Source organism: Pollicipes pollicipes, unplaced genomic scaffold (assembly GCF_011947565.3).
Source record: "Pollicipes pollicipes isolate AB1234 unplaced genomic scaffold, Ppol_2.1 Scaffold_4881;HRSCAF=5763_pilon_pilon_pilon, whole genome shotgun sequence".
Classification (NCBI taxonomy): Eukaryota; Metazoa; Arthropoda; class Thecostraca; order Pollicipedomorpha; family Pollicipedidae; genus Pollicipes; species Pollicipes pollicipes.
Window position 1 is genome coordinate 57,998,303 of NW_023596576.1, and position 22,590 is coordinate 58,020,892.

Consider the following 22,590-nt stretch of genomic DNA (forward strand, 5'->3'; position numbering starts at 1 on the left):
GAGCTTCGCAGGGCGCCGGACGTAGCGCGCAACCGTAAGAAGCTGTGGCTGTGTCCAGCGGCGCATCCAGTCGCGCTTCGCTAGGTCTTCTAGGTCTAGGTCTAGGTCTTAACTAGCTTCGTGTCCTGACGTGTGGCCGCGACCTGGCCTTTCGCGAAGAAAACGGCCGTGACCCAGCCCCGCGGGAGTCCTCGACACATCCCATCCACGCGTCCTTTGAGACTGCGCCGTGTCTGCCGCGGAAACCGGGCCCGGGCTATGACCCACGCGAGGCGGTGGCGGCTGCGACCTTAGCTGTTGCGCGTGTCACCGAGTCGTCGGACGCGCGCGCCCGCACGCGGCGGCCCTGGGTGACGAGCTGTTTGCGCCGTCGCCGGGCCTGACAGGCTGTCGTCGGCGAGGTGGCGGCGCTAGCCGGGCCGGCCCGGCGCCCACTGGCGGTCCGGCACCATGGAGGACGCACGGCTCTGGTGGTCGCTGCTCGCGGCGCTGCTGATTGCGGCAGGTGGGCACCCGGCGTCGGGGATCTGCCGCGTGGCTGCTCGCGTCGGGCCGCCGCCTCGCCGCCGGCCCCGACGGCTGCTCCGTCGTTGGCGTTGACCCTCCCGATCACGTGAAATAAGTCTCGTTAGAGGGACTGCGCCTTTAAAAAGTTTCCCATGGTTCCTTCCTTCTAAAAAAGCGACAGTTTATTCTGAAAATATCTTGTCAGATGCCGATGCTGTTAATATAAATGGCTCAGGTACAGTCATTCCCACAACGCGCTGTTGAGGTAATAGCGATTGAACGCCGAAATTTTTTTTAGTGTACCATCAAAAATACTGCTATATTTGCAAAAGTCCCATTCTCTTGATGGACTTGGTGCCAAAATTCCAGAACCTCGCTGGACCATCACAATTTTAAGAAAATATATCAAAGCGAAACGGTGAAGTGTCGCGTCGGAAGGACCTGGCTTAACTTCCCCCACATTTAACGCAGACAGTGTTTTGTGGCACGTCCAACCCCTGGGAGGAAAACTTGTCATGCAATGATGGCGCCTCATTTCCAGCGGCTACGTAACATGAACTACTGGTCCCGCAACATGCGCTATAAAGTGCGTACCAGCCGTCACTGTTCGACTCGTAGATATAAAGGAACATAAAAGGCAGCTATCGTTATCACATCCGGGGCTGTATGCCACATCGGTCGATGTGTCACGGTGCTAAGTGGAGTTATGCTAATATATCGGGCCTCTTTACTCCACAGGTGCTGCTGCTCAGAAGGATCTGTGCAAAGGAAAGGTTGAAGTCTGTTCCCAGGGCGAGGTCAAAGTCGCTGGAACTTGCGGTAAGTACGACAAAACGTGTTACGTGTTCCATCAGTTTTTTATCGCGGGTACCATGTGATGAACGGGTTATTTATTTTCAAAAACATTTTCTTTGCCTTTCAAGGCACTCTGAATGCTGCTCCCACGCCGCATCTCCAGCGGTCTAGTTTAAACAGCTTCCTAAGTAGCACCAGAGGCATTCCCGAATTAATTGTTTTCCTAGTGCTTCGTGGTGCACGTCAGGTTTCGAGATGGCGCTGCTGATGTGCTTACATCGTCTTGCCGCAATGCGGCCAGCCCTTCGTGTGAAAAGGATTTTGGGGTAGCAATGACCGTTCGCTTTTTTAAACTTGACGGTTCACTGGTTCCAAGGGTTGAGGCAAACTTATTGGTACCGTTATCGGCCGTATATATATATATATATATATATATGTATATATATATATATATATGTATATATATATATATATATATATATATATATATATAAATGTGTGTGTATACATATTCCATTTAGGGCGTGATGTTGGGTTACCGTCGTATCGCGAGGCAGCCTTGTCCCTCCTTGCCTAGCAGCCCGCCGGTGGGTCTCTCACTAAGGTAAGTACATTTAATCCCTGCTTGAAAGTCTTCGAAACCCTAATGGGACAGAAGCCTCTGACAAAAGGAGCCCAATGCTTTGCTATTAGTACAGACTAGACCATGGGTAAACCTGTCATTTGCTTTACTCTCTCAGTTCCAAAGCATCAGTCAACAGTCCATCCGCTATGCGATGTATTCACTTATGTGAAGACATTGAAACGTGTCCTACGATCTGCACCGACAGTCTCAAGAGTCATAATTTCCTGCTCCCCTCCCATTGCAGTGAACACCACCGGCGGTTACGCCAGATGCGTGTCATACAACAAAATCCAGAGCGTATGGTTCTACCCTGACAAGAAGGACCTGTGCTCGCTGGCTGAGTGCTACTGCTGGTGTGATCGACATGGCTACTTCTTCACCATCTTCATTCCGACCCAGGAAACCTCGGACCGAGTGCCCAACAACCAGTGAGTCACGTGACGCGAGCAGAAATCGCGCCACCTCGTTCGTTCGTCACTAACCGTGATAAACGGACTCGCGAAGCACATGCTTTGCAATTCATAGAAGTGTATGTAGTGTATGTAGTGCAGTGTATAATAGTTTATATATATATATATATATAGTGTATAATAGCATATATATATATATATATATATATATATATATAGTGAAACAAGCGTATATGAAGCTAGTGTTAAACCAACCATACACCAACACAATAGACAAGGGCGCAGATATGCCAAGAGCGTTTTGCTGGCGCGTCGATCCCGCCACCCAGAAAGTGCGATTTGAGATGAACAGAAAATTCGCCACCGCTTTTTGTCCCTGACCCGATTGCGGAACGATGTTTTTTCATTGCACGCAGTGCTATGACCAAGTTTGCATCCGACTCAGGATGAGGAGTCATCTCGTCTCTGACCCATAGCTAAGTCTATTCTGACTGTGGGTCTGACTGACTTACCAGTTGCCGTGGGGTCCGCATCTGACTGGTCGTCTTAAAGCAAATTAAGTCAACTTGACTCTGATGTCATTCGAATCCGGCACTAAATCAGTACGATTTTGCATAATGTCCGAGCCGACTGAATGTTCTGTTGCCTACTTTTTCCATTACCTGCATCGATCACTTTTCATGTGTTCAATTTATAAGTCGAGCGCGTTTAGACCAGTAACCAACAAGCAGAAATAGATGATCGCCTTCAGCATGTATACCTATATGCTTCCAAAAAGTCATGGGAGGGGCGTCACTTTATATACTTTCGGAGGGCTACCCGCAACGCTAACCCGGGCCTCCTAACTGCTTTTCTGACACTCCCAAGGCATGTGAGCAAAAAAGGGAATACTGAGCAGCAAAATTACCTTAACTGCTACTACACCAAGTTTGACGCGAATTGATTTTCGTATTTCGCCTGTTTTTCCTTGTACTTTCTTCAACCCTTGGTTTTGGGCGGCACCCCAGTACTAGCCGTCATTATGCTACGCGTGGTATTTTCCGGGTTCTGGTTTCATTCAGCTTTCTTTAACCGTCCACGTAACCAGGAGCCAAAGCTCCCCATTTCTTTGCAATTTAGTCATGATCACCTGGGAGGAACAAAACGCCGGTAAAGCCCGTTGACAGCACCCTTCTGCAGGCCTATTAGACCGATCGACAGCAATACCTCACCATTCGACGCTGCTTGGTCGTTGACAATCTTCCACAAAGCTGGTGACCTTGGGTCAATCAAAATGTCACCAAAAATGCAAAAAATGAAAACTTTTTTAATCCAAGCCGACAGGACAAATGACCACAAAGCTCCCGCCAGTCGATGTGCCATAGTCGATGTCCTATCTTGTTCAGAACATGGCGACCTCGGGTCAGGTCGAATGCCTCCAAAAAAAAAATCGTACAAAAGCCATCGGAAGTTAGTTCACACTTACTTTGCAAACTAATTTCAGGTGGTTTGGGACGTTTTTTGATTATCTTTAACCTGACCCAAGGTCACCATTTCGCTGGAAAGGACAGGTTACAGAACATGGCGTGTCGATTGCCAGAGGTTTTGTGCCGATCTGTCTCATAGGCTGGGGCCATGGGGTTGCATGCAGACAGTTTTGGTGTTTTTCTGCGTTTTCGGTGTTTTTCACCCCGGCTCAAGGTCAATATTTTCTGGGAATATTAGGCTGTCGACCATTGTCCATAGATAAGCAAAAATTGTGTGCCCATTGGTCCGATCGCCTCGGGGCATATGGTTGTCTGCAAAGTGGTTGATGCCCGAAGCATGATCTTTTTTGGTGATCTTCGTTCTAACCAACAGTTACCATGCTCTTGACAGGATGGGCTATCGACCATGGCGCATCAGTTGGTGAAAGTTTCGTGCCAATCGATCCCATGGGCTTGGAGCGTGGGGTTAGGTGCAGCCAATTGTGGTGGCTTTGGATGTTTTTGGTAACCTTTGACCGGGCGAAAGTTCACCATGTCTGGGAAAGGTCAGATTATCGATCATGATGCATCAATTTGCAGAGGTTTTGCAAACCCCGAGCCTATCGGCTTTATAGGCTCGAAGTTTGCGCAGTCTGCAAACAATGTTGGTGGTTTCGGACGTTTTTAGTGACTTCCGACCTGAACTAAGGTCACTATGCTCTGGAAAAGATAGCAGATTGAATACGACGCATCGACTGATGAAAGCTTTGTGATGATCTCTGCCACAGGTCCGGAGTATGGGGTTGTCTGCAAACAATTTTGTTCGGCTTTGAGCATTTGTAGTGACTTTTGAACCTGGTCCAAAGGTCACCATCTTCTGCAAAAGATCGGCTATCGACCAAGCGGCACCGAATAGGGGAGAGTTTGGTATCGATCGGTCTTGTAAGCTCGGAGCATGGGAATGTCAATAGGTCTCGTCGGCCGTTTAGCCCCTCTCTGATAGCCCGGATGATATTTATTAGCAATTGGTAAAGTGCCTGTGTGATAACATAAATGTAACAACCCGTGTAATATGCCAAAGTATTTAGTCAAATGTCTAAACTAAGCTTAACGGACATGAAAAGGCAAAACATGCATCATTTCTTTGCTTCACACTGGTCATCACCACTATCACCACCACCGGAATTTCCCCATCTTTCCCGAGCCTGAGTTCATAGTTAGGCAGTTCCAAGTGCTCCCCGAGCTGCTTATGGTGATTAAGCACTGCAGATGCCCCTTCCCCCCGAAATCCCGAATTTGACGGTCGGGAGACTCGGGCAGGCCTCGTGTTTCCCCAATGGATGGTCAACGAAGAAAACTTGGAAAACCCCAGGCATTTCCCAAGGTGGCTGGGGAACTTGGAGATCCTCAAGTATTTTCCAACCTTTCGTGACTTTAACCAAAGTAAATTGATGATTGGTTGACTATTCCCTTGACTTAAAGCGATGGCCGGGGACTTTGTAAATCACTAATTCTACACTAGTGTTCGGTACAATGGTCGTAGTGCTATTTACAGTGTCCCCAAATGCTTACTAATTGCTAAATGGTTACCTTTTCTGCGCCAGTGTGCAGAAAACTAGTCCTAATGCTACTAGTCCTAATGCTTTAGTGTCCCTGACTAACTTTGCACATCAATAATGATGATAGTTAAGCTCATTGAAATGGTTCTTTCCCTCCAATGTTTTTACGACACACACACACACACACACACACACACACACACACACACACACACACACACACACACACACACACGTGTGTGTGTGTGTGTGTGTGTGTGTGTGTGTGTGTGTGTGTGTGTGTGTACGTGTGTGTGTGTGTGTGTGTGTGTGTGTGTGTGTGTGTGTGTGTGTGTGTGTGTGTGTGTGTGTGTGTGTGTGTGTGTGTGTGTGTGTGTGTGTGTGTGTGTGTGTGTGTGTGTGTGTATGTGTATGTGTCTATTCACTATAATATAACCATACCCCGAGTAGCACTGCTCCTCGAATGAGGTGCCCCATTGCCGTGACCACAGCACCATGGGTGTCCCTCTCCAGAGGCCAGCTTGTGCAGAAGACAGGCAAGTGCTGGTGTCACAACAACGGTGGGTACGCATGGCGCTCCAAGCGAACAGCGATGGCAGATTGCAATCAGAAGAAACACGCCATCATGGTGAAAAACGGCTTCAGCAAGAACGTCCGAAAAAAGAATGAGTTTTACAATTGCGCCGTGGAGCTTCCAGCTGCAGGTAAGTCACTGCAAGCTCGACGACGATGGCCGGTACCGCTGGCCGGCATTGCTGGCCGGCACCCCTGGCCGTACCAAAGCGCCGTTCAAAACCGACAAAAAGGCCGTACGCAACCATCCGAACATGCGGTGTTTCCTTCGGTGCGCGGCTTCCGATGGTCAAATGGCAAGCTGACCTGCTGACGTGGCACTTCGCACGCATGTTTTGTATCGCGTGCTTTGCATACCGCCAAGCGGACGTTGCACATGAGAGCCGCTGGCGGGCGCTGGTGACGGTCGAGCGCCCGGGCCGCTGGCCGCGTCTGACCGCCGCTCTCTGTCTGCGGCAGGAGCGCGGTCCACCGCCGTGAAGTCCTCATTTCCACCCGCCGGCGGTTCAGGTGAGTCGTCACACGTCCGGTTGTGACACCGCTTCACGCCCTGCTCACGCGAGGCACGAGTGGCAGTCAACCGGCCGTAACTGTGGACGTGCTCACGCGATGCACGAGTGGCAGTCAACCGGCCGTAACTGTGGACGCGCTCACGCGAGGCACGAGTGGCAGTCAACCGGCCGCAACTGTGGACGCGCTCACGCGAGGCACGAGTGGCAGTCAACCGGCTGTAACTGTGGACGCGCTCACGCGATGCACGAGTGGCAGTCAACCGGCCGCAACTGTGGACGCGCTCACGCGAGGCACGAGTGGCAGTCAACCGGCCGTAACTGTGGACGCGCTCACGCGAGGCACGAGTGGCAGTCAACCGGCTGTAACTGTGGACATGCCACGGGGCTCCACCTGGCCGCAGGGCGTGTCAAGGGATTCCACCTCGCCTTTATTATGGGCATGTCAAAGGCTTCCACCCGTTGTAACTTTGGGCGTGTCCGGGGTTCCACTTAGCCGTAACTGTGAGCGTTTCAGGGGTTTCACCTGTTGTAACTGTGGGCGTGTCAGGGGGACTCCGCCTGACCGTAACTGTGGGCGCCTCGGGAGGAGGGGGGGGGGGGGGGAGGCTCCGCTATCGAAACCTTTACCTCGCCTCCAGGGTGTAGTTGTTCCCACCCACGTGTGGCTGCTCGCCGACTGAACACTAGAATAGCTCATTCAAACCACTCTAATAATGGTCCTTTCGTTGCCAGCGGCGCCGCTGGCTGAGCGAGTCTTAGCCGCCGCGCTAATAAATGGGAGAGAGGTTGATCCCTTAAGGTTTTTGACACCTCTCCGGCATGTTATACAATCACGCCTCAATTTTCAGCAGCCTATGGGGCATCCATTGCACGTGTTTTGACGTAAAAACGTGTCCCTAGCGTTTCTGGTTTCGGAGCAACGACCTTTTTTTTAGGAGCATTGCACAGCGATCTACAGCCTGCGAGGGCGGCAGGTGGCAACCGACGGTATCGCGGAACGCGAGCGGCGGGCCGACATTATAACATTAACGGACCGATACGCCGTCTAGATATGGCTAAAACACTTGAAACTATACACCATTGTATCTAAAATTGATCAAGTGATACGACTTTTTAGGGTTCGTGCTGCCACAAAGCATAACCTCAGTATGAGGTTGGAAGTTTGAAAATAGTGCTATTTTCGGGAAAATGTTACCTTTGACCTGGCATAATGGGATCAATCTTTCAACTAGTCAGATACGATTTATTAGCAGTCGCAAAATCTCATTGAGACCAATCCCCTGGTGTTTTCTGCTAAGCTCTATCTGTCTTGTTTAAAATCTGAAAGAGGTTGCAACCGCATCCACCCTATATCGGTCCACGCTATGAAAATTACAAGTCGGGGCGAGGGCTAATCAAGTTATGCCAGAACATCGAAGCTTTAATGGCCGGGTGGGTCATGGTTTGAAGAGTATTATATTTTTGCAACAACTGACCATACCGTAACGCAGCTTGCAACAACAAGTAGCAGGTTGGTGTAAACACTGTGGTGTCATTGTCATATTTAAGCATGCATGCTGTTCAATCAAGAGAACGCGTGATATCGCCAAAATTTCACCTCCCGTTCCAATGTCCCCAGAGGAAAATGAAAAAAAAACAACACCCGTCGTGATTCCTGACATCCTAGTGTCGCAACCATGACGAACCAACACCGTCTGGCGGACAGGAGAACGTGTAATCGCATTGGCATTAGTGTCGGTTAATCGGCGCAGCCGGCCACGTGCGCTCGTGCACAGCCCTGAGTCCACCTGGCGTGGGTTGCAGCTCGCGTGGCGCGCTTGGGTACATGGTGCGATGCAACCGCGCCGAAATTTGTACAGCCGTAGACAACCGAATGGCTCATCTTTTGCTATAGAAAAATGATCACCATTGAAAGGTCACTAGCCTGTGATAAGTCGGCGTGCCGACAATGCTTCAAACACAAATGATGATAATGACAAAACTTTCACGGTGCGATGTCCACACGACATTGCTCCTAACGCAAGAGATTGTAATACAGAAACTTCTACGCGACATAACTTCTAAAGCAAAACACGTCTACCGGACATGACTACTATGTGACAAAACTTCTAGCGCAATAACTTATACGCGACACTACTTCTAATGCAAGAACTTCTGAGACGTTAACTTATAAACGACAAAACTGCTACTGCAAATGCGTCTACGCGACGAAACTTCCACGTAATGAATTTCCTAACGCAAAAATGTTTCCGCGACATACTTCCAATGCAAGAACTTGCATCGCATTAACTTCTACGCGATGAAACTAACATATGAATTTTTACACGACGTTATTTCAACGCGACAAGCTTCTAACGCAAAAAGTTCCACGCAACATCACTTCTAATGCAAGAAATTCTAACACATAAACTTCTACATAACAAACCCTCTAAAACAAAACTTCTGCCCGAAATTTATCATGAGCGACACAATGCGTAACACAAACCTTAATTTGCAGTATTGGCTTTTATGCCAAATTTCTAAATCATGCCACATCATGCGATCAAATTCCAACGTAAAACTACTGTGCGACATTGCTTCTACACGACATAACTTCCGACACGAAACTCATATACGATATGACTACTAAGGCAAGAATGCTCTAACGCAGGAAATCCAACACCACACTTCTTTTCACAAGGAATGCCAGTTCACGTTTTTCCGTAGTTCTGATATCCCGGGGTCATATTTTGTCATGGACAAATATTTCACATTGGTATGAATCTGTAGAGACAAACGTACCGATAAATTATACATGTCGACGTATGTTCCAATGCGCAACATATGTGCACGTGCAGCGCGTGCAATTTATTGTTATGTAAGTTATTTCAAATTTTTGAAAATGGTCACTGCCGAGTTTACTGCACGCAGTTTGAAACGCATAGCATACTTAAATATTGACGCAAACATGAGGAAACCTATCTAGAGGTCAGTTTCTGGTTATGAACTACTGGTAGAACTATTAGCCATTGGTATTGGTAGTGAACATAGAACACCGGCACGAAAAATGGGGCCCATACTTTGCAGAGGCGATGAGATACCTTGTATGCACTACCGCTGAGAAAGCCTTAGGTTCAGATTTGGGAATACATTCCCCGTACCGGTGGTAGCAGCCCATGGAAGTTATTCGTTTTAGAAGCTCTTGCGACAGACGTTTTGTGGTGTGGCAGTTTATGCGTTTGAAGTTCTTGCATAAGAACGGATGCCGTGTGAAAGCATTTGCATTAGAAGCTTTGTTGCTGATGAGTTTTTGTGTTAGAAGTAATGTCGTATAGCAGTTTTTGCGTTGTAAGCTTTGTAAGTCATGTGGAAGCAATGTTGCGTAGAAGTTTTTGCATTATAAGTTTTATTTCGTAAGTGTTTATGCGCTGGATGTTCTTGCATTATCAGCATCAGTATATTGGAAGCCGTCCACAAAGTGACTATTACGGTTTCAAGTCATGATCATGTTTCAAATTACGTACTAAAAGGTGCGGTACAGAAAGGCACACACCAAACGTGTACAATAAAATGATACGAGCAATGACAAAAAGTTAAAACAGGCCTATCTATGCATTTTGGGCCCGATCAGGTCAGTGGTCAATGGTCAGAAGTGACTCCTCATTGGTCAAAATCGCATTACGTATGAAGGTGTTAAACGCGTTCAGTATTTTGGCATCACAGGCGTACGACGGCAGGCGGTTCCAGGCAGCTGCGGCCCGATGCGAAAGCGCCCTCTGTGTGGTGGTCACTCGGTGTCTGCCCCAGTGCAGGCTACCTCTGACTGAGGCGTACGTTTCACGGGTTAAAACGGCGACGCGCGTACAAAAAAAAAAACAAAAACGCACGGGCCTCGTGCGGCGCACCTTCCAACTTCACCACCCTTGGATGGCCCCGATCCTCGCCCATCTAAGGGAATTTAGAGCCTCATTTGTGTGGCGGTGCTTTTTGGAGCCTCTTGCAGCAAGGCTGATTGTTTTTTTTAAAATTTTGTGTGGTTAACTCTTGGTCGCTCAAACCCGCACATATGCGCAGGACGTGATATGAGGGACCACGTACACCTGGGTGATAATTTTGAGAAGATCTGAAGTAAAATGATGGCAGAATTTGTACAAAGAAACGAGGATACCGTTGCATTTGTCATTCCACTCAGGACATGGGCAACCCATGACAGACGGGAGTCAACTGTGACACCCATAATGTTGATGCTACTTCGGACATGCCCAGTTTAACCGTTTGCTTCAAAGTGGAAGTTAGCTGACTTTTTATTAAAAATTTTATTTGACCCAACCAGCATAACAGTATTTTTCATCTCGTTCATTCGGAAAGAATTGACACTGAATCAGTTCTGAAGCTCACGCATGGTAAGTCCCACTCTGGTTTTGAGGTCGGCGAGGCTCGATTCGTCAGGAGACGCCCGGTTCACATGCGTGGTGTCGCGGCCTAGGAGATGAGGCGACCATGAGTCAACTATCCATATACAGATCGCTAGTAAACAAAATGAACAAAAGAGGACGGATGATCGAGCCCTGGGGCACACCACGTGACATGGGGAGAGTGAGTCGTCCTCCATGTGCCACCTGCCCGCTCCTCCACGCAGACGCATGGCCACTCAATAACTCCTGAACCGTCCCAATCGCTTACGCCATACCATACAGCTTGGTGAGGAGGTCGTCGTAGTCGACGCTATCGAGCGCATTTGACGGGTCAGTAATCGGTAGCGACAATACAAGACTGTCGTCGGTGTTGGTGACCAGACGTTTGACTTCGGCGAGCACGGCATACTCGGTCGAGTGGCGGGGCCTATAGACATACCGGGATGGATGCAAGAGCCCCGCCGCGTTCAAATATTCCGTTAGCTGTGTGCAAGCTACATTTTTAATGTCTTAGAGAGCGCGCTGAGCAGAGACATGGGCCTATTGTCGGATGGTACAGCCGAATCACCTGACTTCGGAATTAGTACAACACATGCCGCCTTCCAGCTATCTGTCAACATTTTCGCCACGAGAGACAGGCTAATGAATTTTAAAGGATGAGGTTCGACGACTGAAAAAACATTCTCACAAAGCCTGGAATGGGACCTCATCCAGGCCCACCGCCTGCGACGTACTCATGCGCTGAACACACCGCGACAGCTCTGGTAGCGTCGCAGGTTGGAACGACGAGCCAGTGGCGCAGGCCATGGGTGGACTGAGATTCTTGGAGCCGGCATTCCCGCGCTCCGCAGGCTGGTGGTGACGCGGGCCGTACGGCAGCGTAGTGGCGGTTGAGTTTGTCGACCGGCACATTTGGCTCCTCGCGGCTCACCGCAGACGCGGCCTCGGCCGGCGTCGAAGCTGCTACGGCGAACCTCTTGAGGGCAGGCCAGGAGCCGCGGCGGCCACCTAGCGTCATCTCGCCGCGAAGAAACTCGCGCCTTGGTGCGATTAGGCGGCTCTCGACCTGACTGCGAAGTCGCGTTAAGGTGGCCCGGCCTCTGGTGAGCGCAGACGCAGCCAGCTGCCACGGGGGCTATCTGGCTCGGGCATGGGCGCCCGCAGGGCCGTGTCGTCTGTCAGCCGTGCGCGTTGGAGACGCGCGTTCTTCTGACTGGGCAGTGGCGACCCCCCACGGCGCTCCACCCAGTCATGAAGTGTGGCAGACACACGTTGACGCCAGTGGCGCCATCCACTTGGCCCCAGTCAGATGACGGAAGATCGAGATTTGTGCCCGGCAGGTGACAAGATCGAGACAGGTGACGCTCTAGTCTGGGCGCTTCCAGCTGCGCGGAGTAAGCCACTGTGGCTTCTTCCGTATACGACCCAGATGTGCGCTCATGGCGACGGGCCGATGATCGCTGATGACGTCAGGCAAGGTGTTGACCTCAGGTGTGGGTTCACGCTGGTTGGTGACGATGTGATCCAGGGCTGACGGAGTTGGGCGAAGATGAGTCGGGCTGTCCACCAGCTGCACCCTGTTCAGCTCGCTGATGATGTCGGAGTAGCGGCTTATGTAGGGCGAGCTGGTGTCCAGCGCGTGAAAGCTCACGTCGCCGGGGAGCAAGGCGGGCTTGCCTGTGCCGACGGACTCTCGGAGCTGATCCTGTAGGTGCTCCAGGCTGAGCGTCACCGAGCTATCGGGTGGGCGGTAGATGACGCCCGCCGCAGTCAGCCGCTCACCTCGCCATAAAGCTGGGACCCAGAGAGTTTCCAGAGGTCCGTCCGCTGGAAAGGCGAGTTGCTTGAGCTGGCTTGGTTCGTGACGTCAAAAGTAAGGAACGGGAAGGAACCCGCAAGTAAGGGATGGACTTCCATTGGCTTATGAAGAGCGGGGGTTCCGGTAGTGCCACGAGCACGCTCAGAGGCGCAGGCGGCACCTGCACGAGAACGCGGTTGTATGCCAGTCAGAGGTGGCATCCAAGTGGCGGTGAGGTCGTACTGTGGCACCGTCGGACCCCATTACTGTCGATGTGATGTCGTCGCTGTTGCAAGCGCTGCCCGACGCGGATGCCCCGTCGCCTTCCTCGGCCAGCCCGAGACGTCCGCCTTTTCTCCGCTGCTGTGCGGCGGCTGGATGGGTGCGCTCCATGCGATGCACGGCCGCCCCGCTGCTCCGGGGTCCGGCACCGCCTCTGTACAGCAGCCAGGCCGGCTGCAGCCAAAGCGGCCACTCGTCTTGACCTGACAGCAAGTCTAGAAGAAAGCGATAAACTGTGGGCGGCCGCGCTGATTGGTGGAGGTCACCGCCATACCACTTCTTGAAGCGGTAGAGGCCGGAGCCCTGAGCCGCGACGCCGGGCACATGGCGCTTGAGGGCATCGAGACGGCGAGCGGCGACAAAACAAATCACTGATACAAGCCACGGAGGTAAAAGTCGCGGCATAAAAAGTTGCTGGCTAGATTGGCTCGATGATGCATGGCTCGGCTCCTGGACACTTATATAACCCCTGTCACTCAGGACTGCCACAATGACCGTCGGATGTGGTAGCCGTCATATTCAGGCGCTATCGAAAGACCGAGAGGAGTGACGATGTGACCGACTTAGAAGCGATGTCACGTGCGTTGCGTAATGTTTTGCGTTGGAAGTTTTGTCACGTAGAAGTGATGAAGTGCAGAAGTTTTTGTGTTGGGTGTGTCGCGTAGAAATTTATGCATGAGAAGTTGTTTCATTAGAATTCATGGCGTACAAAATGTTTGTGTTGTAATTTGAGCCGAGGAGAAGTATTCGCATCAGAAGTCATGTCGTGGGATTTCAATCACTACCAGTAATTGCGTTAGAAGTGAAGTCGTTAAATGAGACAATACCAGCGACCTTATTCCCCGCAGAATAACCAAGAAAGTGGAGACCTAGATGAACTGATGCTCCGGCTTCATACCTTTATCAAAGCGAATGTCACCAGCAAACTCAAAATTTGCGTTATTTTGATTTAACTACTGATATTCGTTTTGATAAAGGCATGTGGCCGAAATATAAATCCATCTATCTCTTCACTCTTCTGATTATTCTACCAGGAATAAGGCTATTAACATTGTCTGATATCTGTGCATGTTGTTCCTCGCAGATGCACTTAACAATTTACGTAGTTCAGTCATAAGCAGCAGTTGTGTTAGAAGTTGTGTCGTGTAATCGTCCAAGACCCGGTGTTGAATATCACAACATTGGGACTCAGCTAAGCGAAATTGTTCAATGGAAACAACACAAGCCTGTGCCATGTAACTTCGACCGATCTCGACAAAACAGTGCGTGTTTTCACAATACTTTGGCTATAGTCATCAAAAAAGTAAATCGTTCCAAGTTCATCATCCTCACCGATGGAAAAGACCAGGCTGTACTGGGACTAAAGCTATAAAATTTTCCAAGATCATTTTTACTTTGCGTATGAACGCTGTGTATGAATGAGCCTATTCCAATATCCCTGTTTCAATCCTAAACAATATATTTCGGTGCGTTGAAAGGGCCCACTTGGGTGTGTTTCCAAGGGCTCTGTTGCTTCTGTTTTGGCATCACATACAGAAGGATGGTACTCAGCACTTTGGCAGTCCCGCGCCAGGGGTCACCTGACTATTGGGATCGGTCGCCAGTTGTTTGAAACACTCAAAACTATGGTTTATGTTTCCGATACTTCACTTTAATACCTCACACTTGGGACGTGGCGCCGATTCATTGAAACACTCAAAATTATGGTTGATGTGTATGACTGCATAAATTAGTACACTACTGACAAATAAGACGGCGTTAAACACAGGAATTTTGCTTTTTAGAATCGGTTGGGGCTGGGACAATGAAGCTGACCTAGCCTTCCATCAAATCCTGCTTTCTGTATAGATTTTGGCCGCTTTGAGTTGCGTCTCTGATGTCGAAATTGAAATTAAAACAGAAATGCCTGGTCGGTTCAGAAATTGAATGTAGGGAATGGCCTCCCGTTTGAGGCTGATGTAGTATTGACAATGCCAATTTGAGGTGTCCATACTATAGACAGTGATGGGTTTGGACCTAGTGTGCCAATAGTTCAGACGCATGCAACATTGCATTGGCCCAGCATTCTCTTTCTTACTGATTTGCATTGCTTGGGAGGGGGGGGGGGCTAAAAGAGAATTGAGGGGGCTCAGGTCACCCTTGGAGGGGGGCCCAGGCCCCCCGAAATGCACAAAGCTACACCCCTGGCTGAACCATTAACAACAATGTGATTCTCGAGCGTTTTGCAAGTGTCGCAATAAGACTGCGCCTGTGCGTGGATACAGTTACCAGCTGTTGGTCATATGTTTTTTTGCTCAATGACGCTGACGCAACTAACTCGCTTGGCAAATAACATGGAAAAAAACCGCTTTTATGTGCGTACATCTCCTCACAGCCAGCGGGCTACTACTGAGCAATTAGTGTACCTACCGAACAATTAACGGAACTATTTAGCAATTGATGCAACTGCTGAGCAATTAGGTGTACCTACCGAACAATTAACGGAACTATTTAGCAATTGATGCAACTGCTGAGCAGTTAGTGTACCTACCGAACAATTAACGGAACTATTTAGCAATTGATGCAACTGCTGAGCAATTAGTGTACCTACCGAACAATTAACGGAACTATTAAGGCAATTGATGCAACTGCTGAGCAGTTAGTGTACCTACCGAACAATAACGGAACTATTTAGCAATTGGATGCAACTGCTGAGCAATTAGTGTACCTACCGAACAATTAACGGAACGATTAGTCAATTGATGCAACTGCTGAGCAGTTAGGGTACCTACCGAGCAATTAACGGAACTATTTAAGCAATTGATGCAACTGCTGAGCAATTATTGTACCTACCGAACAATTACGGAACTATTTAGCAATTGATGCAACTGCTGAGCAGTTAGTGTACCTACCGAGCAATTAACGGAACTTTTAGCAATTGATGCAACTGCTGAGCAATTAGTGTACCTACCGAACAATTAACGGAACTATTAGCAATTGATGCAACTGCTGAGCAATTAGTGTACCTACCGAACAATTAACGGAACTATTAGCAATTGATGCAACTGCTGAGCAATAGGTGGAACCTACCGAACAATAACGAACTATTTAGCAATTGATGCAAACTGCTGAGCAATTAGTGTACCTACCGAACAATTAACGAAACTATTTAGCAATTGAGTGCAACTGCTGAGCAATTAGTGTACCTACCGAACAATTAACGGAACTATTTAGCAATTGATGCAACTGCTGAGCAGTTAGTGTACTACCGAGCATTAACGGAACTATTAGCAATTGATGCAACTGCTGAGCAATTAGTGTACCTACCGAACAAGTAACGGAACTATTTAGCAATTGAATGCAACTGCTGAGCAATTAGTGTACCTACCGAACAATTAACGGAACTATTTAGCAATTGATGCAACTGCTGAGCAATTAACGTAGTTACTGAGCAATTAGTGTGACTAATAAGGAATTAATGTAACTAATGAGCAATTCGTGTAACTTATGGACAATTAGCATAGCTACTGATCACTTAGCGTACCTTTTTAGCAATTAATGTAGTTTCTGAGCAATCAGTGTAACTATTGAGCGATTAGCGTACCTTTTTAACAGTTAATGTAACTACTAAGCAATTGACTTAACCACAGAACAACTGTCGTAATTATTTGAAACCAAGGTAACCACTGAGCAATTAGCTTGTCTATTGAGTGCTTCACGTAACCACTGAGCAAATAGCGTGCCTATTGAGTACTTCACCGTAACTGCTGAGCAGTTAGTGTGACTTTTGCCCAGAAAGCGTAATTACTGAGCAATTAGCGTGGGGATGCTGAATGTTCGGCCGGTACACGTGCTGGTCGTTTCCCGCGAGTGACCGCCGCGACCCCCTCCGACAGCGATCAGCCAGTGCACAGCAATTGGCGTGGGGATGCTAAATGTTCAGCCGGTACACGTGCTGGTCGTTTCCCGCGAGTGACCCCCCCCCCCCCCCCCTCCGACAGCGATCAGCCAGTGCACAGGAGGACAGAAGTGCTACTCCTCGGTACGAGTGCCAAAGCAGAATATCAAGATAGCCGGAGCGAAGTCCAACGCGGATTGCTATTGCAAGTGCTACAAGAAGGGCTACTATTTTGCAGGATGGGTCGCTGCATCGTGAGTTTCCGACAGGGACAGGGCGATCTGCACAGAGCGGCGAGTTTCTGACAGGGCCAGGGCGATCTGAACAGAACAGTGAGTTATTGACAGGGCCAGGGCGATCTGCACAGAGCGGCGAGTTATTGACAGGGCCAGGGAGATCTGAACAGAGCAGTGAGTTATTGACAGGGCCAGGGCGATCTGAACAGAGCAGTGAGTTTCCGTCAGGACAAGAGATGGCCTCGTGAGAGGCCGACTGGTGACGGAAGGTTCCCGGGAGAAGCCCTCCATTCCAGGCGTGCCGTGCGGTCTGCTAACAAGGAATTTGTTGAAGATTTTATCCGAAACTTTGAATACATGGATTTCTGGGATCAGAGCTCACGCTAAGCAGTGCTTGTTGTGTGAGCCCTGGCCCCTTTCACCCGATCGCGCAATTCCATGTCAACGGCAGAATTTGCTGGCGAAAGCCTAACGTGCCGCAATGCTCGGCACGGTCCGTCCTGCCCTTTGACGTCAACTGACCTTCAACGCGACCGCTGCCACTGGCCACCGGGACGGGATCAGCAGTGATGATGAATGACCTCAGGTCAGGTCATATCTTGACGAAATAGCATCGGATGAAATAGCATCGGATCACCTTTGTTTACATCTTGAAAAGAGAAGCGTTTTCGCCGACGCTGAGCAGTATACTGCAAGCATATTCAATGATTTTGTTGATCCGGCCTATATGCACTTAAATGCTATCTAAACTAGCGAGGAAAAAGAGGGTAAGGCCTAAAAGTAGTACCAGAATATGGGCAAAACCTGCGGAGAAAATTAGAATGACCAATCTGCACATCTTCTGTGATTTTTTGTTACATAATTTCGGTCTCTTCTGTCGCGATCCGCCGTTTATTTATCCTGCACGTTAGTAGCATATTCAAAGCGATGGTGGTGTAGTAGTTCGTGCTTGTCTCTAGACTTTGCGGTCTTGGGCTCAGGTGCCGGCCACACCACCATCACAACCCACATGACACCTAATGAAGGCATCCTTGTTTGAAATGACCCTGCCAGTCGGTGAAACGTGAAGCCTTAATTGTTGGCATCGCAGCATATTCGTAGTACGTACAAAATGGTAGCATAGTCCCACCAAAGTATCTCGTAGGTACACGCAAAGCTAAAACAATGCATTTTACATACCACAGTGCTGTCCTCAACCAATTCGACAAATAAATATGCAATCAAGCTGTTTGCGTTTTGTGATAAAATGCATTCGAAGACATGTTCTGTGATAAAATGCATTCGAAGACATGTTTTGTGATAAAATGCATTTGAAGACATGTTTTGTGATAAAGTCCATTCGAAGACATGTTTTGTGATAACATGCATTCGAAGACATGTTTTGTGATAATTGTTTCACCGTTTGCAACCACGTGATACGATCTGCCCATTTTCAGCAAGCAGTGCAACTGCTTCAACGTCAAGATCAAGGGCTTGCCGACTGTTCCCTGCAGCGGAGCAAAATGGACGGTTCAGTTAAAATCGAGCTTGAAGAAAAGCTCTTGCTGTAAGTCTTTAAATTTTTTGACATGTTTGGCGGCTATCGGATTGGATTTCTGTAATGCGGCCGCATCATTCCGTTGGATTGCGTAGTATTTGCCGATCATTTATGATAGTAACGACATATTACGCGCGAGGTGACCATGCCATGCCCTCTGTGGCGACAAAACCCGCCTCACGATTTCTGCTAAATACCATGTATGCCCTCTCTGCTAGCACCTGCTGACCTAAGGCGATGATTCACGCCACGTTTGATAAGTACTCGCTGCTATGTGAAAACAGACCACTCTGCCGCACTACATGCGCAAGAGCCGAGCCGCCGTGTGCGGACGTCGGTCTGTGAACCGAACCTCTCACGGTGACCAACTAGCCACCGACCGCTGACGAGTGCGCTTGCCCCGCAGGTACGGCAGCCGCTCAGCCATCCCCGTCCGGTAAGAGTGCTCCTCATGGTGTGCACTGTCACTGTGCGCGCCGGGAACGCTGACGGAAGACGCATCGGGGAATGAGTAGGAGAACATAATGTTGTGACCTGCTGCTGAGGGTGGTGTCGGTAGGCGTTGACGGGAAATCAGGGGCAGTTAAGACGAAAATACCAGGTAATTTTTCAAGTGTGGCATATGGATCACGTTGCAAGGGTTTTTAAGTATTCAGTGCCCATTGCTGTGAGCATGCGTGCTGCCATACTGTCACAAAGGTAGCGTGCCAGCCTCCCCTTTTTGATCGCGTCTCAGGAAAGTGATAAGCCATCCGTTTGTCGTTGCTACGTTTCTTTTATCCTCTATCCAGAACAGCAGCACCACTCAGTGGTCACACCTAACAAAACGTTGATAGTTCTTGGTCGTGGCTTAGTCAGCTTGTTGCCTCGTATAACATCCTGTTCCTTTGCATAAAACTGTGTACACTTGAAGAAAATCTTTAATGACTGTGAGCCGCATGCCATGCAATTTTTCAGTCGCGGCTCTGGGATCTCAGGCATTGAAGGAAGTCCCGCCGGCGACGGGTAAAGCTTGCTTTCTAGATTCCCCTTAGATCTTCGCATACACAGACATGTGCATTTACAAAGCAATATTTACAGTAGATTGTGCCAGTAGACATCATCTTCAGCAAGCCTTCCTGTCTACCAGCCGCTGATATGCTACAACGTTAGCACAAACAATTTTTGTCCATGGAGTTTTTAAATCGTGGCCATCTTCTTTCCGCCAGGAGAGCTACCCGCACTACCACGAGCAACAAGACGATAATGTTTAAGTGTGGATAATTCATACGACATAACGCTAACATAACAGGAACATTAGCCATATGTCTCGTGGTAGATAAACATTAGAATGGGAAAAAAACAGGTCAAACGTTTCGCCGTTTCTAATTTCTCAGTGCTGGTTTTTATGATTACCCTAAAGGCTGCCACTAATTAGGCTGTGACGGTGAAATGATTATTTCATCCTTTTGCCTATTTCAATATATACCATGCTACATATGGCCATTGTTCCCTCCATAATCACGATGTCAACCCATGGCTTTGCGTTCAATCAAATTCCACACAGCACTGGTAACATTATATATTTCGCGTAAGCCAAGGTCGCAAATGGTGCTTGAAGGCCCGCCACCAAAGTCCCTGCCTAGTAAAAAGAGCTGCGTATCGCATCCAAGAGCTCAATGGAATTTGCTGTCGTGGCCACCGAGGTCATATGAGGTCATATGAGAGAGAGAGAGAGAGAGAGAGAGAGAGAGAGAGAGAGAGAGAGAGAGAGAGAGAGAGAGGGAGAGAGAGAGAGAGAGAGAGAGAGAGAGAGAGAGAGAGAGAGAGAGAGAGAGAGAGAGAGAGAGAGAGAGAGAGAGAGAGAGAGAGAGAGAGAGAGAGAGAGAGAGAGAGAGAGAGAGGGAGAGAGATATGTATATATTATATTATATATATATATATATATATATATATATATCCCCGACCCTCATATATATATGTATATATATATACATATATATATATATATATATATATATATATATGTGAGGGTCGGGGCCAGGCCAAAGCCCTGCGAGAGCTGTTTGCCTCCTGAACGCGATCCGGTAGCACAGTTTTCCCCTCACGTGGGCCATACATTTCACCACAACTGAGTCTTGGTACGTCTTGTTTCTGCCACCAAGAATCAATCCAGAACATTCACGTAACATTCGTTCTGCCTCTTTTTCATGTCATTCTGTCTTCGTCAAGGCGCACTTATTTAATCAGACGAAGCGGGGGTGTACGCAACATTTCGCAGCGGGTGAGGCAACTAAAAAAATACGCTGAAAACCGAGTTTATCACGCCGCAGGCGCGCACAACGCCTCACATGCTGTAAAACCACATCACATGTTCCCAATTTTCTTATTTATACATGCCTGCTTATCAATTTTATTTGTCAAGACTAAGTCACATATTAATCATTGGATGGGAGGGAGGGACATACGCTCTCGGGGGCTTCTATGTCTGTGCGTACCTTGGACTTAAGGTCAATGTGCGGGGCTAGATTCGGTTTGGGTTGCAACCACAAAGTGCTACCCTATTTTTTACTTTTCTCCTAAGTCACGTGGTCCTGAGCTGGTGAATATCAACGTGAAGTGGTTTGGCCTGTGCAAACCAAAAATGATGCATGCAAATTTCACTTCCACACCTACACGACCGCACCGAATCCTCATAACTGGGCCGCCTATTTGTTCCATCAAGCTAACCATACATCGAGCTACTTCCAGTAGCCAGACATGTTCAGACATGACATCGGGCGCTCCATGTCAAATTAAACAGCACATCGTCATCATCCACTGTTTATTTCAGGCCAGTCGAGGTCGCAGGGAATGCCAGGAGGCCCGCCGCCGAAGCCAGGCGGTAAGGACGGATACGGCAGACCGTTTTTTGCATGGCAGGATGATAATGCATCCACTTACAGTTAGGCCATTGGTCTCGACTAGGACTAGCGCAAAGCTAAGACTAGAGCTCATAGCTATATACAAAACATCCTCAGATACTGCATGATGTTTTAAAATAGAGCCAAAAACAGGACACTGAACGATACATGCAGGGCCGGCGCTACAAATTTCGAGCTGAAGGGTAGGTACGATTTTCCAGGAGGAGGGGGGGGGGGGGGGGGGATCCGGGACACAATGGAGCACTCATGCAGTGTCGCACTAAACGGGGAGGGACATCGAGGACATGTGCCGTTTGTCAAATTGCTACATGCATCATAGCCGAGTGATATTAAAACGGAGGCCTTCTGATTATCCGGCAAAATGCCTCGCTTTCCTAGCACAAGGTCTCTTGTCCTAGAAAAGGGCCTTCTGACGCACATCTGACCTTTTTGTTCCAGAACCAGATGCTTTCGATTCACGATAGGGCCTCCAAATCTAGCCATATGGCTGTTATCCTCTAACAGGGCATCCTGATCTGGAACCGTGACCATCTGATGCATGAAAGGGTCTCCTGTTCCAAAAATGGGGCCTGCTGACTGTAGAGAGTGCCTCCTAGCCCAAAGCAGGACTTCCTGTTCGTAGCGGGGGCTTTCCGTGCTAATTAACACACATTAACTTAATCTTGTATTTATTTTATAGAGCACGAGCTACTTTATTTACAAAAATAGCTCACGATCCAGATATTGTTCCTTTTAATGTAGGAAAGGGCATTCTGTGCCATGTTCATTGGTCTCTAGCTGAGTTTTAGAGAATTATTTATCTGAAGTTGGATTATCTACGGGTAGAACTGCTCCCTCCCTCCTTTACTGCGCTGATCTTGACTTCACATCAAATAAAACAGCACATCATCATCTGCGATCCATTTCAGGGCAATCAAGGTCGCAGGGAATGCCAGGAGGCCCGCCGCCGAAGCCCGGTAAGGACGAATACGGCAGGCCGTCTTTGGTATGGCAGGATGATAATGCTTCCACTTATAGTTAGAAATGCTTCAACCCATGCGTTTCAATTGAGCGCAAAGCTGAGACTCAAGTTCATGATTGTAAACAAATAATGATCAAAAGTCTGATGGTATATCCAAATAGAACCCAAAAAGTGCA

At 48.6% G+C, this 22,590-nt stretch overlaps 1 protein-coding gene across 1 annotated transcript in view; it reads left to right on the forward strand.

The window, feature by feature from the left end:
- Positions 1 to 450: 450 nt before the first annotated feature.
- Positions 451 to 22,590, forward strand: part of LOC119100656 (uncharacterized) — a 31,754-nt gene continuing 9,614 nt past the window's right edge. Inside the window, exons 1-9 of the mRNA XM_037223732.1 lie at positions 451 to 505; positions 2,172 to 2,355; positions 5,855 to 6,045; positions 6,374 to 6,424; positions 16,881 to 17,031; positions 18,450 to 18,559; positions 18,957 to 18,986; positions 21,363 to 21,413; positions 22,362 to 22,409. Of these exons, the coding sequence (XP_037079627.1) occupies positions 451 to 505; positions 2,172 to 2,355; positions 5,855 to 6,045; positions 6,374 to 6,424; positions 16,881 to 17,031; positions 18,450 to 18,559; positions 18,957 to 18,986; positions 21,363 to 21,413; positions 22,362 to 22,409 (871 nt within the window). The remainder of the gene's footprint in view (positions 506 to 2,171; positions 2,356 to 5,854; positions 6,046 to 6,373; positions 6,425 to 16,880; positions 17,032 to 18,449; positions 18,560 to 18,956; positions 18,987 to 21,362; positions 21,414 to 22,361; positions 22,410 to 22,590) is intronic.